Source organism: Phyllobates terribilis, unplaced genomic scaffold (assembly GCF_046119375.1).
Source record: "Phyllobates terribilis strain yellow unplaced genomic scaffold, ASM4611937v1 Scaffold_7__3_contigs__length_470593459, whole genome shotgun sequence".
Taxonomy (NCBI): domain Eukaryota; kingdom Metazoa; phylum Chordata; class Amphibia; order Anura; family Dendrobatidae; genus Phyllobates; species Phyllobates terribilis.
The window spans coordinates 39,660,661-39,679,544 of NW_027362767.1; the positions used below are offsets into that span (position 1 = coordinate 39,660,661).

Here is an 18,884-nt window from a genome sequence, read left to right on the forward strand (position 1 = left end):
GGCACCACATTTTAAAAAAGACATCGACAAACTGGAGCAAGTTCAGAGAAGAGCGACCAGAATGGTGACTGGTCTGCAAACCATGTCCTATGAGGAACGGTTGCAGGATTTGGGAATGTTTAGCTTGCAAAAAAGAAGACTGAGAGGAGACTTAATAGCTGTATACAAATATGTCAAGGGCTGTCACATTGTAGAAGGATCATCTTTATTCTCATTTGCACAAGGAAAGACTAGAAGCAATGGGATGAAACTAAATGGGAGGAGACACAGATTAGATATTAGAAAAAACTTTTTGACAGTAAGGGTGATTAATGAGTGGAACAGGCTGCCACGAGAGGTGGTGAGTTCCCCTTCAATGGACGTCTTCAAACAGAGGCTGGACAGACATCTGTCTGAGATGATTTAGTGAATCCTGCTTTGAGCAGGGGGTTGGACCAGATGACCCAGGAGGTCCCTTCCAACTCTACCATTCTATGATTCTATGATTCTATGACCTAAAGCATTTAGGCTCCTCATATTGCAGTCCTACCTCCACCACTGTCTTGGTACGAGGCCATGTCCTCTTGAATCAGATGGTAGCTAGGGCTGACTTGTGGTAGATGTGTGGAAATGGTGACTTTTATCCAGTACTGCCATTGGGATGGGAGGGCATATGTGCTATCAACAAATTCCTGATACCACTCCAGATTGTGACTCTGAATACAGACAAGTGTGACACCAGCATTCCTACTTCTTTCGACCCTCACGTGTACATCAACACTATTGGAGTCCCAAGAGGAGTACCAGACGAGTTCAAAGCCAGAGATCAAGTAGCAGCGGGACTAGACTTGCTATTCCCCATCGTTACAGTGAATAAAAATGTGGACTGGATAAATTATATCTACTATGAGTTGTTGGATGCCAACTATGACCAGCACATGAATGTGGCACCCATATAGTTTCCTTGCTTGTTGTGGCTTGGGTGTGTGTCCATCCGATGGTGTGACAGACAGGCCGATCTGGAGAATCCGGTGAAGGGGTATAGGAAGGCCGGTTTCTTCTATTAGGGGAGGAGAATGTATCTGGGTGAGTCTGTAGGCGGGCACTTTGGCTGAAGCATCCACCCACTGCCGCAAGAGAAGAGAATTGTGAGAGCAAGATTTATTTTAGCTATCCTGACTCCATTTTGGATATTCTATGTCCATCTCCTGCTTTCCGAAATGGAGTTTGAGAGAGTATGTGTGTTTTGAGATAAGGGTCCCTTAGGAATTTCTTTGTCTAACGGACTTGGAGAAAACCTAGGAAAGTGAAAGAAAGGGAACTAAGGAGTAAAGTCAAACCTAGACCCTTCAGCTGGGTGTGGACAGTATTAACTTTAGCCAATGAGATGTATGTATGCTAATGCCAGCACATATTTAAAGATAAGCTGAGCCAATTATATTGTTACCATGTATGGCTATTAAAACCCTATATACCAGATGATGTAATAAAGGGAGATCTGCCTTGATTCTCAATGTATCAGTGTGGCTCTTTCATGCACGTATTTGGATTTTACTATTCAGTTTGGAACAGGAACAACGTCTCAGAACGTCCCAAAATACGTGGCGACGACACTGCTGTGTGGAGGCTTTTCTTCAGCAGGGACAGGGAAGATGGTCAAAAGTTAGGAAGATGGATGGAGGAGCTAAATACAGGGCAGTCCTGGAGGAAAACCTGTTAGAGGCTGCAAAAGACTTGAGACTGGGGCGTAGGTTCACCTTCCAGCAGGACAACGACCCTAAACATCCTGCCAAAACTGCAATGGAGGGTTTAGATCAGAGCATATTCCTGTGTGTGACCGGCCCAGTCACAGTCCACACCTAACTGAGAATCTGTGACAAGACTTGAAAATTGCTGTTCACAGATGTCTCCATCCAATCTCACTGAGCGAGAACGAATGTTCAAAGAAGAAGGGGCAAAAATGTCACCTCTAGATGTGCAAAGCTGGTAGAGGCAGACCCCAAAAGACTTGCAGCAGTAATGGCAGCGAAAGGTGGTCTGGTGGTATTATTTAAGCACTGAATGGTGGTAATATTTGGTCTTATTATGGTGGTATTACTGAAGCATTGAATGGTGGCAATTTTTGGTCTTAGTATTGTGGTATTACTGAAGCACTGAATGGTGGTAATATTTGGTCTTAGTATGGTGGTATTACTGAAGCATTGAATGGTGGTAATAATTGGTCTTACTATGGTGGTATTACTTAGGCATTGAATTATTATTATTATTTATTATTATAGCACCATTTATTCCTTGGCGCTTTACATGTGAGAAAGGGGTATACATAGCGAAAACAATTACAGTAATCTTGAACAAAACCTGACAGCGAGTGGTACAGGAGTAGCGAGGACCCTGCCCGCGAGGGCTTACAGTCTACAAGGGATGGGTGAGGATACAGTAGGTGAGGGTAGAGCTGGTCATGCAGCGGTATGGTGGAGCGGTGGTTACTACAGGTTGTAGGCTTGTCGGAAGAGGTGGGTCTTCAGGTTCCTTTTGAAGGTTTCCACAGTAGGAGAAAGTCTGATATGTTGGGGTAGAGCGTTCCAGAGTAGGGGGGATGCAGGGGAGAAATCTTGTATGCGATTGTGGGAAGAGGAGATAAGAGGGGAGTAGAGAAGGAGATCTTGTGAGGATCAGAGGTTGTGTGCGGGTATGTACCGGGAGACTAGGTCAGAGATATATGGAGGAGGCAGGTTGTGAATGGCTTTGTATGCCATGGTTAGGGTTTTGAAATGGAGTCTCTGAACAATAGGGAGCCAGTGAAGGGATTGACAGAGAGGAGAGGCCGGGGAATAGCGGGGGGACAGGTGGATTAGTCGGGCAGCTGAGTTTAGGATAGATTGGAGGGGTGCGAGAGTGTTGGAAGGGAGGCCACAGAGCTGGAGGTTGCAATAGTCGAGGCAGGAGATGATGAGGGCATGCAACTAGTGTTTTTGCAGATTCATGGTTGAGGAATGTGCGGATCTGGGAGATATTTTTAAGTTGGAGTTGGCAGGAAGTGGAAAGGGCTTGGATATGTGGTCTGAATGAGAGGTCAGAGTACAGGTGTAGCGCCGGCGTCCCTGCCCTCTGCTAGGCAGGGACGCTGTTCCCCTCACCTCCCTGCTCCGTGCCCGGCGTCCTCCTCCCGCTCTGCTGGCAGCGCGCGCTCCTTCCCGTCCACTGTGCTTAGGGCGCGCGCGCTCTCCCTCCCTCTTAAAGGGGCCGCGCGCGCCGTCCTAAGGAGTCCCCGGCCAATGGCCGGAGGACTTCACCATATATAAGGCACCTCCTCCAAAATGGAGGTGCCCGAGCAATGTTGTTGCACTGTTTACTACTCTGCTTCAGCCCTCAGGTCCCGTTGCCAGTTACCTGCCAGTTACCTGCCAGTTACTTGCCAGATTCCTGCCTGATTATCCGCTACCTGCCTGCTAGTCTGAGGTCCGACGGTCTGCCTTACTACTCCTGTCAGTCTGTCTAAGGACCAGTCTGCCCGCTCACCTGGGAGCGCACATCAGCCACCTGCCTGCTTGCCCGAGGTCCGACGGTCTGCCTTCCAACTCCTGTCAGTCTGTCTATGGACCAGCTTGCCCGCTCACCTGGGAGCACACACCTGCTACCTGCCTGCTAGTCTACCTGGAGGCTCCGCCGTCACGTGCTGTGACCACCTGCCTGTCCAGTGACTCCTGCTCGCTCACCTGGGAGCGCTCACCTGCTGCCTGTCTGCTAGCCTACCTGGAGGCTCTGCCGTCACGTGCTGTGACCACCCGCCTGTCCAGAGACTTCTGCCCGCTCACCTGGGAGCGCTCCTCTGCCGCCTGTCTGTTGGTCTTCCTGGAGGCTCCGCCGTCACATGCTGTGACCACCCGTTCATCCAGAGACTCTCGCCTGCTCACCTGGGAGCTCACGTCTATCATCAGCCGCCACAGGTCGTACCAACCCTTTACCTAGAGACTGCCCCGGTCACTTGCCGTGACCATCTGCCCGTTCATCCAGAGACTGCCCCGGTCACTTGCCGTGACCATCTGCCCGTTCATTCAGAGACTGCCCCGGTCACTTGCCGTGACCATCAGCCCGTTCATCCAGAGACTGCCCCGGTCACTTGCCGTGACCTCCAGCCCGTTCTCTCAGAGACTGTCCCGGTCACCTGCTGTGACCTCCTGCCCGTCTTCCCTGGTCGCCACCCGCTCCCTTACAAGGACTGCCCCCTTGTATAGTAGCTCAGAGGTTCTGCTTCCCAGACCCGTTACAGTTTGCTCGGGCCATGGAACCCGGTGGCACCCAAGCTCCCTCGCTCTCGGACCTGTGTCATGAACTGTCCCGTCAAAGGTCCCAACAGGAGTCCATCCTGGGTCACCTGCGGAATGTCAATACTCGCCTGGACACTCTGACTGCTCCACCAGCAACCTCCGCCAGTGCCATGTCTCGCAATCCGGCAGCTCCGCTGCCCACTAATACCATGGTATCCTACCCCGGACCCCGGCTTTCTGCACCTCCTCGCTTCGGAGGCGACTCCGCCCAGGCTCGGGGCTTCATAAATCAGTGCACCCTGCACTTTGAACTATTGTCCCACCAGTTTAACTCCGACCGGGCCAAAATTGCATTCATCATGTCCCATCTCACCGGGGAGGCCCTGGCCTGGCTAAATCCTCTATGGGAGAGAGGAGACCCCCTGGTGTCCAACTTGCCTGCTTTTCTCACGGCTTTCCGGAAAGTCTTCGACGAACCCGGACGGAAGACCTCATCCGCATCATCACTGCTACGCCTCCGTCAGGGAAGTCTCACCGTGGGCCAATATGCCATACGGTTCCGTACCCTTGCCTCGGAGCTGGCCTGGGATAACGACGCTCTGGTATCCGTCTTCTGGGAGGGCCTGTCCGGCCGTATTAAAGATGAACTTGCCGGTCGGGACATTCCTACCACTCTCGATGACCTAATAACTCTTGCCACCCGGATTGACCTACGGTTCCAGGAGCGTGCCAAAGAGGTCACCCGTGAGAGGAGTTTACCATGTCTAGCTCCTACTTTTCAGAAACCCGTCTCTACCCAGGTACACTCTCCTGAGTCTATGCAGGTCGACCAGACCAAGATGGTCAAAACCCGTCAGGACTTACGCCGTGCCGAGGGGAGCTGCTTCTACTGTGGCAGTAAGGAGCACCGGATCCGTGCCTGCCCGGAGAGGTCGGGAAACGCCTGTGTCTAGGTTCGCTCAGAGAGGTCAACCTAGACAAGAATAAATCCTCTCCATCTCTGCTGCTGTCAGTCTCAATCGTCTGCGGGGAGAACCGTTATTTCGAACTAGCCCAACTTGACTCTGGAGCAGCCGGGAATCTTATTTCACAGTCTCTGGTAGAGAAATACCGCATCCCCACCAAACCTCTGGCTGTACCCTTGTCTGTTGCTGCCGTGGATGGGGGCCTCTTACCACGCCCCATCCAACTCATCACCGAATCCATTACTCTGCAGGTGGGAATGCTGCATTCTGAGAGTATCTCCTTTCATGTTCTGCCAGGACTCTCTCACGCCCTCTTGCTAGGCCTACCTTGGCTCCAGAGACATGCACCCGTGCTTGACTGGCAGACCGGAGAAGTCCTTCGCTGGGGACAGGACTGCCATAAGACCTGTCTGGTTCCCGTCCATCCCATCCGTCCTTCTCCTACCCCAGCTAATCTACCTGGACTTCCGATTCCTTATTGGTCTTATGCTGATGTCTTTAATAAAAAGGAAGCAGAGACACTCCCTCCTCATAGACCATACGACTGCCCTATCGACCTGTTACCTGGTACTACTCCTCCCCGTGGGCGTATTTATCCTTTATCCGCTGCTGAGACCCGGTCGATGTCCGAATATATTGAGGAGAATCTGGCCAGGGGATTCATCCGGAAATCTACCTCCCCGGCGGGAGCAGGCTTCTTTTTCGTCAAAAAGAAGGACGGCTCTCTCCGTCCCTGTATAGACTATAGAGGCCTTAACCAGATCACGGTGAAGAATAAGTACCCCCTTCCGCTCATTCCGGAGTTATTTGATCGTCTGAGGGGGGCTAGAATCTTCACCAAACTGGACCTCCGTGGGGCGTACAACCTGGTTCGTATCCGTCAGGGGGATGAATGGAAGACGGCATTCAACACCCGGGACGGCCACTATGAATATCTGGTAATGCCCTTTGGTCTCTGTAACGCTCCTGCCGTCTTTCAAGAGTTGGTCAATGACATCTTCCGGGACCTTCTCTACTCCTGCGTAGTGGTGTACCTGGACGACATCTTGGTCTTCTCTCCGGATCTCCAGACTCACCGGAGGGACGTTCGTCAGGTCCTGCTCAGGCTCAGGCAGAATCACCTCTTCGCTAAATACGAGAAGTGCCTCTTTGAGCAGACCTCGCTTCCGTTTTTGGGCTACATTATTTCTCAGACCGGCCTACGAATGGATCCAGAGAAACTGTCTGCCATCGAGAAATGGCCTCGACCGGAGGGGTTGAAGGCCATTCAGCGATTCCTGGGCTTCGCCAACTACTACCGCCTCTTCATACCACACTTCTCTTCCCGGACTGCCCCAATTTCCGCGCTCACCCGTAAGGGTACTAATCCCAAAGAGTGGCCGCCCGAAGCAGAGGAGGCCTTTCTTTCCCTAAAACAGGCCTTCTCTTCCGCCCCGGTGCTGCATCGCCCGGACGGCAACAAGCAGTTCTTCCTGGAAGTTGACGCCTCCTCCTCTGGAGCCGGAGCGGTACTTACTCAAAAATCATCTTCCGGGAGAATGGTAACTTGTGGCTTCTTCTCCAAACTCTTCTCCTCTTCTGAGCGCAACTATTCCATAGGAGACCGAGAGTTATTGGCCATCAAACTGGCATTGGAGGAGTGGCGTTACCTACTCGAGGGGGCTCTTCACCCGGTAATAATTTACACTGACCACAAGAACTTGGCTTACCTCCAGCATGCCCAGAGACTTAACCCGCGCCAAGCCCGGTGGTCCTTGTTTTTTGCTCGCTTTGATTTTGTTCTTCATTTTCGCCCGGCTGACAAAAACGTCAAAGCAGATGCCTTGTCCCGATCCTTTCTGGTGTCCGATCTCGAGGAAGAACCTAAACATATCATCGATCCCGCCAGATTAATGCAGGTGGCTCCCGTGAGCCTAAATCGTCTCCCTCCCGGTAAGACGTTCGTATCAGTACCTGATCGGGAGAAGATCCTACACTGGGGTCACTCGTCTAAACTAGCTGGCCACGCCGGTCATAAAAAGACCCTCCAGCTTATTGCCCGGCACTACTGGTGGCCTACCCTGCACAAGGACGTAATAGACTTTGTTTCTGCCTGTGTGTCCTGCGCCCGCAACAAAGTCCCGAGACACCTGCCAGCCGGACGCCTTCTTCCGCTTCCTGTGCCTGCTGCCCCCTGGCAGCATATTGCTATGGACTTCATAACTGATCTCCCCGTCTCTGCCGGTTGTACGGTCATTTGGGTGGTCGCTGACCGCTTTTCCAAGATGGCTCACTTTATTCCCCTGCCTGGCCTTCCGTCTGCACCCGAGCTGGCTAAAGACTTTATCCGCCACATCTTCCGTCTTCATGGCCTGCCCCTCCACATCGTGTCGGATCGTGGGGTACAGTTCACCTCACGTTTCTGGAGAGCCACTTGTAAACTGCTAGACGTCACCCTGGACTTCTCTTCCGCTTACCACCCACAGTCCAATGGTCAAGTGGAGCGGATCAATCAGAATCTGACCAGTTACCTCCGGCACTTCGTTAATGCCCAGGTAGGCAAGCAGGCAGGTAGCGGAGAAGCGCTCCCAGGTGAGCGGGCAAGAGTCTGGAATAGCTGGTGGTCACAGCACGTGACAGCGGAGCCTCCGGGCTGGCAAGCAGGCAGGTAGCGGAGAAGCGCTCCCAGGTGAGCGGGCAAGAGTCTGGAATAGCTGGTGGTCACAGCACGTGACAGCGGAGCCTCCGGGCAGGCAAGCAGGCAGGTAGCGGAGAAGCGCTCCCAGGTGAGCGGGCAAGCTGGTCCATAGACAGACTGACCGGAGTTGTAAGGCAGACCGTCGGACCTCAGGCAAGCAGGCAGGTAGCTGATGTGCGCTCCCAGGTGAGCGGGCAAGTTGGTCCTTAGACAGACTGACCGGAGTTGTAAGGCAGACCGTCGGACCTCAGGCAGGCAGGCAGGTAACAGGAAATCAGGCAGGAATGCTGGCAGGAATCTGGCAGGTAACTGGCAGGTAACTGGCAAGGGACCTGAGGGCTGAAGCAGAGTTGAACGGTGCAACAACATTGCTCGGGCACCTCCATTTTGGAGGAGGTGCCTTATATATGGTAAAGTCCTCCGGCCATTGGCCGGGGACTCCTTAGGACGGCGCGCGCGGCCCCTTTAAGATGGAGGAAGGGCGCGCGCGCGCGCCCTAAGCACAGTGGCCGGGAAGGAGCGCGCGCTGCCAGCAGAGCGGGAGAGGGACGCCGGGCACGGAGCAGAGCGGTGAGGGGAACAGCGTCCCTGCCTAGCAGAGGGCAGGGACGCCGGCACTACAGGCAGTATTATAGTAGTTATATTATTGTACATAGGGGCAGTATTATAGTAGTTATACTGTTGTACATAGGGAGCAGTATTATAGTAGTTATATTCTTGTACATAGGGGGCAGTATTATAGTAGTTATATTCTTGTACATAGGAGCAGTATTATAGTAGTTATATTCTTGTACATAGGGAGCTTATATTCTTGCACATAGGGAGCAGTATTATAGTAGTTATATTCTTGTACATAGGGGCAGTATTATAGTAGTTATATTCTTGTACATAGGGGGCAGTATTATAGTAGTTATATTCTTGTACATAGGAGCAGTATTATAGTAGTTATATTCTTGTACATAGGAGCAGTATTATAGTAGTTATATTCTTGTTCATAGGAGCAGTATTATAGTAGTTATATTCTTGTACATACGAGCAGTATTATAGTAGTTATATTCTTGTACATAGGGAGCAGTATTATAGTAGTTAAATTCTTGTACATAGGGGCAGTATATAGTAGTTATATTCTTGTACATAGGGGGCAGTATTATAGTAGTTATATTCTTGTACATGGGGGGCAGTATTATAGTAGTTATATTCTTGCACATAGGGGGCAGTATTATAGGTTTTATATTCTTGCACAGACGGGGCAGTATTATACTAGTTATATTCCTGTACAAAGGGGCAGTGTTATAGTAGTGCTAATCTTGTACCATAGGGGCAGTATTATAGTAGTTATATTCTTGTACATAGAGGGCAGTAGTGTAGAATAAAAAAAGAAAAGAATTGTGTCAGCTCACCCTCCTTGAAGATTGATTTGATTGCATTGACTCCCATGGTGCAGCAGGAAAATTAACAAGAAAAAGAGGCAAGGTCCAGCATTCTGAATATCTTCTTAATAGGCCATTTTATTAGAATTTTTTTTAAATGGATATATCTCCTTTGTTTCAATTGACATCTCTCGTGTTGGAGCCATGATTCATGTCAGTCCACTTGGTGCAACAGCTCTCCAAGGTGTGATCACTCCTTTTTAGATGCAGACTAACGAGCAGATCTAATTTGATGCAGGTGTTAGTTTTGGAAATGAAAATTTACAAGGTTATTCCATAATTTTTTCCTCAGAATTGAGTGATCCCATATTTTTTTCCCTCTGCTTGGTCTGAAAAAAATTACCCTTACTGAGTACCACATTTTAATCTTGATTTCTTTTAGTGTTTCTTAAAGCCATAAAGTTGCCATTTGAAATGACTTTAGTTTTGTGCCATGTCTGTGATCTGCTTTTTTTCAACAACATTAAACAACTGAATGAACATCCTCCGAGCCCGGTGATTCTATAATTTTTGCCAGGGGTTGCAGTAGTTACATTATTGTACTGTATATAGGGGGCAGCATTATAGTAGTTATATTCTTGTACATAAGGGCAGTATTATAGTAGTTATAATATTGTATATAGGGGGCAGTATTATAGTAGTTATATTCTTGCACATAAGGGGCAGTATTATAGTAGTTATATTCGTGTACATAATATATTCTTGTACGTAGGGACAGAATTATAGTAGTTACATTATTGTACATAGGGGGTAGTATTATAGTAGTTATATTCTTGTACATAGGGAGCAGTATTATAGTAGTTATATTCTTGTACATAGGAGCAGTATTATAGTAGTTATATACTTGTACATAAGAGGCAGTATTAAAGTAGTTATACACTTGTATATAGGGGCAGTATTATAGTAGTTTTATTCTTGTACATAGGAGGCAATATTATAGTAGTGATATTTTTGTACATAGGGGGGCAGTATTATAGTATTTACTAGCTATTGAACCCGTTCTACGCCCGGGTGGCGAGCATTTTTATTGGTATATGGTCTCCCATGCTGGTATATGCTGCCCCCCTCCTTGTATTTGTGCTGCCCCCATCCTGTCCCCACCATCCAATCCTGGTATGCGTGGTACCCCTCACCCCCAATCCTGGTATGCGTGGCACCCCTCACCCCCAATCCTGGTATGCGTGGCACCCCTTACCCCCAATCCTGATATGCGTGGCACCCCTCACCCCCAATCGTGGTGTGCGTGGCACCCCTCACCCCCAATCCTGGTATGCGTGGCACCCCTCATCCCTATCTTGGTGTGTATGGTATCACTCATCCTGGTATGCATGGCACCCTATCCCTCACTCCCAATCCCGGTATGCGTGGCACCCCTCATCCTGGTATGCGTGGCGCCCCTCACCCCCAATCCCGGTATGCGTGGCACCCCTCACCCCCAATCACGGTATGCGTGGCACCCCTCATCCTTATCCTGGTGTGTATGGTATCCCTCATCCTGGTATGCATGGTACCCCATCCCTCATCCCTATCCTGGTGTGTATGGTATCCCTCATCCTGGTATGCATGGCATCCCATCCCTCATCCCCAATCCCGGTGTGCGTGGCACCCCTCATCCCCAATCCCGGTATGCATGGCACCCCTCATCCCCAATCCCGGTATGCCTGGCACCCCTCATCCCCAATCCCGGTATGCGTGGCACCCCTCACCCCCAATCCCGGTATGCGTGGCACCCCTCACCCCCAATCCCGATAAGCGTGGCACCCCTCACCCCCAATCCCAGTATGCGTGGCACTCCTCACCCCCAATCCCGGTATGCGTGGCACCCCTCACCCCCAATCCCGTTATGCTTGGCACCCCTCATCCCGGTATGCGTGGCACCCCTCATCCCTATCCTGGTATGTATGGCACTCCTCATCACTATCCTGGTGTGTATGGTATCCCTCATCCTGGTATGCATGGTACCCCATCCCTCTTTCCGGTATGCATGGCACTCCATCCCTCATCCCCAATCCCGGCATGCGCGGCACCCCTCATCCCCAATCCCGGTATGCGTGGCACCCCTCATCCCCAATCCTTGTATGTGTGGCACCCCTCATCCCCAATCCCGGTATGCGTGGCACCCCTCATCCCCAATCCCGGTATGTGTGGCACCCCTCATCCCCAATCCCAGTATGCGTGGCACCCCTCATCCCCAATCCCGGTATGCGTGGCATCCCTCATCCACAATCCCGGTATGCGTGGCACCCCTCACCCTCAATCCTGGTATGCATGGTCTCCTCACCCCCCAATCCTGGTATGCGTGTTACCCCTCACCCCCCAATCCTGGTATGCGTGGCACCCCTCACCCCCCAATCCTGGTATGCGTGGCACCCCCTCACCCTCCAATCCTGGTATGCGTGGCACCCCTCACCCCCCAATCCTGGTATGCGTGGTACCCCTAACCCCCCAATCCTGGTATGTGTTGCCCCCTCATCCCCCTATCCTGGTATGCGTGACACCCCCTCACCCCCCAATCCTGGTATGCTTGGCACCCCTCACCCCCCAATCCTGGTATGCGTGGCACCCCTCACCCCCCAATCCTGGTATGTGTGGCACCCCTCACCGCCCAATCCTGGTATGCGTGGTACCCCTCACCCCCAATCCTGGTATGTGTGATACCCCTCACCCCCCAATCCTGGTATGCGTGGTACCCCTCACCCCCCAATCCTGGTATGCGTGGTACCCCTCACCCCCAATCCTGGTATGTGTGGTACCCCTCACCCCCCAATACGGATATATGCATGGTCCCCTCACCCCACAATCCTGTTATGTGTGGCCCCCTCATCCCTTTCACACTGTACACACATACAAAAAAAATAAACAGTTATACTCACCTTTCTTCTCTGTACTCCAGCGCTGCTGTGTCCTCTTCTGCCGGAGGCCGGGGAAGGAGTGCGGCACCGGAGCACCGCGCTGTCCGGCGCCATTTTGCTGAAGACACACTGTAAATGTGTCTTCAGTAAAATGGCGCCGGATAGCGCAAGGCGCATGGGCCGGTCAGACGCCTTCACTCCGCCCCTGGTCTCCAGCGAAGAGAGGCGCCGCGGCAACGCTCCTCCCGGTCAGGTAAGTATGTAAGTATGGCGCTGGAGATCGCGGTATGCGTTCAGTGTCTACGCATACTGCGATCTCCGGCGCCATATACTCCTCTTACCTGTAACGGCTGGATGCGTGCTTCTCTCTGGAGCCAGACTGCGTGTCACGCATGCGCAGTCTATCGAGGCTTCAGACAGAGACACGCATCCCGCCTTATAGTATAGATATTATTGTACATAGGGGCAGTATTATAGTAGTTATATTCTTGTACATAGGAGCAGTATTATAGTAGTTATATTCTTGTACATAGGAGCAGTATTATAGTAGTTATATTCTTGTACATAGGAGCAGTATTATACTAGTTATATTCTTGTACATAGGAGCAGTATTATAGTAGTTATATTCTTATACATAGGAGCAGTATTATAGTAGTTATATTCTTGTACATAGGAACAGTATTATAGTAGTTATATTCTTGTACATAGGAGCAGTATTATAGTAGTTATATTCTTGTACCTAGGAGCAGTATTATAGTAGTTATATTCTTGTACATAGGAGCAGTATTATAGTAGTTATATTCTTGTACATAGGGCAGTATTTTAGTAGATACATTCTTACACAACTATAAAATTTGTGCTCCATTTTGTTTATTGGTGTTGCACTGATGTTACCATTTTATCGTGTTTCCAGCATTTCTCAGTGGAAGGACAGCTTGAGTTTCGAGCCCTTCTTTTCGTTCCCCGACGGGCTTCTTTTGATTTGTTTGAGAACAGGAAGAAGAAGAACAACATCAAGCTGTACGTACGGAGGGTCTTCATCATGGACAACTGCGAGGAGCTGATCCCGGAGTTTCTGAGTACGTTGTTATATATGCATTATGTTTCCCTCATAGTTTAGATTCTTTGTCAGAACGTATGCAATTATTTTTCGGGGTCTTGGAAAACCTTATGGTCTGACCTTCTTCACATTTTCTTCAGATTTTATGAAGGGAGTGGTGGACTCTGAAGACTTACCTCTCAATATCTCCCGTGAGATGCTCCAACAGAGCAAAATCCTCAAAGTCATCCGCAAGAATCTGGTGAAGAAGTGTCTTGAACTATTCACCGAGCTGGCGGAGGACAAAGAGAACTACAAAAAGTTCTATGAGCAGTTCTCCAAGAATATCAAGGTAAGTGGAGTCCAGGACAAGGACCCGCAGAAATTTTCGTCTTCTTGGGGTTTTCTCCAAAAACCATGAATGGTCAAATGAGGAGATGGTAAACAGAGAAGACATTTGTGTTGAGTTATGAATTTACTCTTTCTAATTTCATAGCTTGGAGTCCATGAAGATAACCAGAACCGCAAGAAGCTTTCTGAGCTCCTACGTTATCACTCCTCTGCTTCTGGAGATGAGATGATCTCTCTGGCCGAGTATGTATCTCGCATGAAGGAAAACCAGAAACACATCTACTACATCACAGGTAAGAGCTGGTCTACTGAAGTCTAATATCAGACCTCAAATCTTCTGGACTTTCTTAATGATCATCTGGTCTTGTTCCTTGCAGGAGAGACCAAAGAGCAAGTGGCCCATTCAGCTTTTGTAGAAAGTCTCCAAAAACGTGGTTTAGAAGTGATCTACATGACCGAGCCCATTGATGAATACTGTGTCCAACAGCTCAAAGAGTTTGATGGAAAGACTTTGGTCTCGGTGACTAAGGAAGGGTTGGAGCTTCCAGAGGATGAAGAAGAGAAGAAGAAGCAGGAGGAGATCAAAACTAAATTTGAAGATCTCTGCAAGACTATAAAGGACATTCTCGACAAGAAGGTGGAAAAGGTAGGACTCCTTGGACTTTGCGATAACATGTTAATAATATGATTGATTGTAACCTGCATGTTCATTGTGCTCAGGTCGTAATCTCAAACAGACTGGTTGAGTCCCCATGTTGCATCGTGACCAGCACCTATGGGTGGTCCGCCAATATGGAGCGTATCATGAAGGCCCAGACTCTACGGGACAACTCCACAATGGGCTACATGGCCGCAAAGAAACATCTAGAAATCAACTGTGAACATGCGATCATAGATACGTTGAGGCAAAAAGCAGAGGCTGACAAGAACGACAAGTCTGTGAAGGATCTGGTTACCCTTCTTTACGAAACTGCCCTCCTGTCATCCGGATTCACCTTGGAAGATCCGCAGACACATGCAAACCGCATCTACAGGATGATCAATCTTGGCCTAGGTAAGTAAGACTCTCATTTTTCAGCTGGAACCATTAGCTTAAGGGCTTTTAATATCAGTTATGAGTTATTGGCCATCAACAAAAGATAGTCACTAACATGGTCTGACTTCTGATATATAATATGTCAGAGCACAGGGATAATGCACACAGTGATATCACAATACAGGGATAATGCACACCATGATGCCACAGTACAAGGCTAATGTGTATAGTAATGTCATAGTACAGGGATAATGCACACAGTGATGTCTCAGTACAGGAATAATAAACACAGATGTTCCAGTGCAGATATAATGCACTTGGTGATATGACAGTATAATGATAATGCGCACAGTAATGTCACAGTATAATGATAATGCACACAGTGACATCACAGTACAAGGATAACAAACACATTGATGCCACAGTACAGGAATAACATACAGTACATCAGGAGCCTCAAACACGCGGGCCGCGGGCCGCATGCGGCCCTTCAGGCTCCTTCATGCGGCCCGTGGGCACCATAGACCCCGATCGCGGCCCGGTCCAGGAGCTGCCGGCAGCTGCTCTTCAATTCAGTGTATTGCCGTGCAGAGACCGGCTCTCTGCACAGCAATACCAGTGTCAGCTGCCGCCTATCAGAGGCCAGCAGCTGACATCTGCGTCCCAGCGCAGCAGCGTATGACATCACTGACACGCGCAGATGTCATCTGCTGGCCTCTGATAGGCCGAATGCTGGCACTGGTATTGCTGTGCAGAGAGCTGGTCTCTGCACGGCATTACACTGAGCTAAAGTGCAGCTGCCAGCGGCTCCTGGACCGGGGTCTATGGTGCCTGCGGGCCACAGGTGCAGAAAGGACACCGAGGAAACGGAGGACAGGTGAGAAGAATCTTTTTTTTTTTCTTTTCTCTTGTATGTGTAGAACGGCACAAGGGACAGTCCTCCAAAATGGGGACCAGGCTGGGAACAGTCCTAAAAGATGGGGACCAGGCTAGTGACAGTTCTAAAAGATGGGGACCAGGCTGGGGACAGTCCTAAAAGATGGGGACCAGGCTGGGGACAGTCCTAAAAGATGGGGACCAGGCTGGGGACAGTCCTGAAAGAAGGGGACCAGGCTGAGGACAGTCCTAAAAGATGGGGACCAGACTGGGGACAGTCCTAAAAGATGAGGACCAGGCTGGGGACAGTCCTAAATGATGAGGACCAGGCTGGGGACAGTCCTAAAAGATGGGAACCAGGCTGGGGACAGTCCTAAAAGATGGGGACCAGGCTGGGGACAGTCCTAAAAGATGGGGACCAGGCTGGGGACAGTCCTAAAAGATGGGGACCAGGCTGGGGACAGTCCTAAAAGATGAGGACCAGGCTGGGGACAGTCCTAAAAGATGGGGACCTGGCTGGGGACAGTCCTAAAAGATGGGGACCAGGCTGGGGACAGTCCTAAAAGATAGGGGCCAGGCTGGGGACAGTCCTAAAAGATGGGGACCAGGCTGGGGACAGTCTTAAAAGATGGGGACAGTCTTAAAAGATGAGGACCAGGCTGGGGACAGTCTTAGAAGATGGGGACCAGGCTGGGGACAGTCCTAAAACATGGGGACCAGGCTGGGGACAGTCCTAGAAGATGGGGACCAGGCTGGGGACAGTCCTAAAAGATGGGGACCAGGCTGGGGACAGTCCTAAAAGATGGGGACCAGGCTGGGGACAGTCGTAAAACATGGGGACCAGGCTGGGGACAGTCCTAAAACATGGAGACCAGGCTGGGGACAGTCCTAAAAGATGGGGACCAGGCTGGGGACAGTCCTGAAAGAAGGGGACCGGGCTGAGGACAGTCCTAAAAGATGGGGACCAGACTGGGGACAGTCCTAAAAGATGAGGACCAGGCTGGGGACAGTCCTAAATGATGAGGACCAGGCTGGGGACAGTCCTAAAAGATGGGAACCAGGCTGGGGACAGTCCTAAAAGATGGGGACCAGGCTGGGGACAGTCCTAAAAGATGGGGACCAGGCTGGGGACAGTCTTAAAAGATGGGGACAGTCTTAAAAGATGAGGACCAGGCTGGGGACAGTCTTAGAAGATGGGGACCAGGCTGGGGACAGTCCTAAAACATGGGGACCAGGCTGGGGACAGTCCTAGAAGATGGGGACCAGGCTGGGGACAGTCCTAAAATATGGGGACCAGGCTGGGGACAGTCCTAAAAGATGGGGACCAGGCTGGGGACAGTCGTAAAACATGGGGACCAGGCTGGGGACAGTCCTAAAACATGGGGACCGTCCTAGAAAATGGGGACATATCTACAATATGGGGACCGGTATGTGACATTATAACAATATGGGGCCCAGTATGGAATATTACGACAATATGGGGCCCAGTATGGAATATTACGACAAGATGGGGACAAAGATGGGGGACATTACAAGATGCAGACCAGGGTGGGGCACATTACTACAAGATTTTGGCAGAAAAACTTCAAAATAAAGCATGAAAAAATATTTTGCCACTAAAAATGCTGCTTTATATATAAACTAAAGTAAACAAAAAAGTGCGCATTTATTATCACCACATCCATAACGACCCAAGCTATAAAAAATAAAACAGCAAAATTGTTCAAAAGGTGTATAGAGAAAAAAATGGTATCCCAAAAATGTCACTTTGTCCTGCAAAGAATGCGGCCCCCCAAATTAATTTTTTTTCTGTGTGCGGCCCACATACCCAGCCGAGTTTGAGACCCCTGCAGTACATAGTGATGTCGCAGTACAGAGATATGACAGTAATCTCACAGTACAGGATCCTTTACACAGTAATCTCACAGTACAGGATCCTTTACACAGTAATCTCACAGTACAGGATCCTTTACACAGTAATGTCACAGTACAGCCATAATGCATAAAGTGATGTCACAGTACAGGAATAATACACAGAGATGTCACAGTAGAAGAATAATGTACACAATGATGTCACAGTACAGGAATAATGCAAACAGTGATGTCACAGTACAGGAATAATACTCAGAGATGTCACAGTAGAAGAATAATGTACACAATGATGTCACAGTACAGGAATAATGCAAACAGTGATGTCACAGTACAGAGACTATGCAAACAGTGGTATAATACTAAAGGGATAATGCACACAGTGGTGTCACAGTAGAGAGATAATAAAAACAGTGGTGTCACAGTACAGAGATAATGCACACAGTGGTGTCACAGTAGAGGGATAATAAAAACAGTGGTGTCACAGTACAGAGATAATGCACACAGTGGTGTGGTGAATATACACAGTGACCTATAATTTTATTAGACACTGAAGACTCAGTCTCACTTTTGTTCGCAGGAATTGATGAAGAGGATGTCACTCAGGAGAACTTCTCAAGTCCAGTGCTGGAAGAGATGCCTCCACTAGAGGGCGATGATGACACATCCAGGATGGAAGAAGTGGACTGAGAGCAATTACAGTCTTATGTACCGCAGAGAATATGGTTATACTGTGTCATACAGACCGGTCTGAGAACACATCACTAGCTCCTATCTGGTGATACATAAGCGGAGCTGTAATATCTCTATTACTGGTCATTTCTGAGCTGTTTGATGAGTGACTTGGATTAATGTTGAAGTTACCTTCTTCCTTAAGGTGATTTGCAATTTTTAGTAACGTGTATAGTTATCTTGTTAGTAAAAAGATTAAGCGTCAGTTTTGCCTTTATTTGTCAGCGTATATGTTAGATCCATTTTTCTAGCTACAGTATGTCACACTATACCCCAATGACATCATACTCTGACCTTTCCAGTTATTGCATTGGGATCATTTTTCTCATTGTGATGTCATATGACACTTTCATGACATCATACTCAGACCTTCTGTGTACTCCATGCTCCTAGGCATTGTGTCCAGAATAGATCCCTTTTTTCCTCTCTGATGTCATGCTACACCCCAATAACAATGTGCATTGACCTCCCCAATGATGTCATACTACACCCTAATGATGTCATACTACACCCTAATGATGTCATACTTAGACCTTCTGAGTATATAGGACCACAAAATCATATAAGGCAATATATTATGTGGTCATTTTGCAATATTAGTCCCATGCATGGTTGTCAGTGCAGACGATCGGGGTCATGCCAGTCATTGGTAAGTTTAGCGTGTGACTCTTCATACTCATGACTGGAGACATCATCAGGATTTTGGGCTTCTTTTATTTTCTACAATGTGCTTTCCTAAATAATAATAATAATAATCTTTATATATCGCTAACATATTCCGCAGCGCTTTACATACATTATCATCACTGT

The 18,884-nt window shown here is 49.2% G+C and overlaps 1 protein-coding gene across 1 annotated transcript; it reads left to right on the plus strand.

Moving 5' to 3' along the window:
- The first annotated feature begins 1,199 nt into the window (after positions 1 to 1,199).
- On the plus strand, positions 1,200 to 18,260 carry LOC141155347 (heat shock protein HSP 90-alpha-like). Its single transcript, XM_073642227.1, has 7 exons — positions 1,200 to 1,214; positions 13,085 to 13,250; positions 13,372 to 13,562; positions 13,707 to 13,854; positions 13,939 to 14,207; positions 14,282 to 14,615; positions 17,923 to 18,260. Exons 1-7 carry the CDS (start codon positions 1,200 to 1,202, stop codon positions 18,030 to 18,032), a joined length of 1,233 nt encoding a protein of 410 aa, XP_073498328.1. The 3' UTR covers positions 18,033 to 18,260.
- Positions 18,261 to 18,884: the final 624 nt, after the last annotated feature.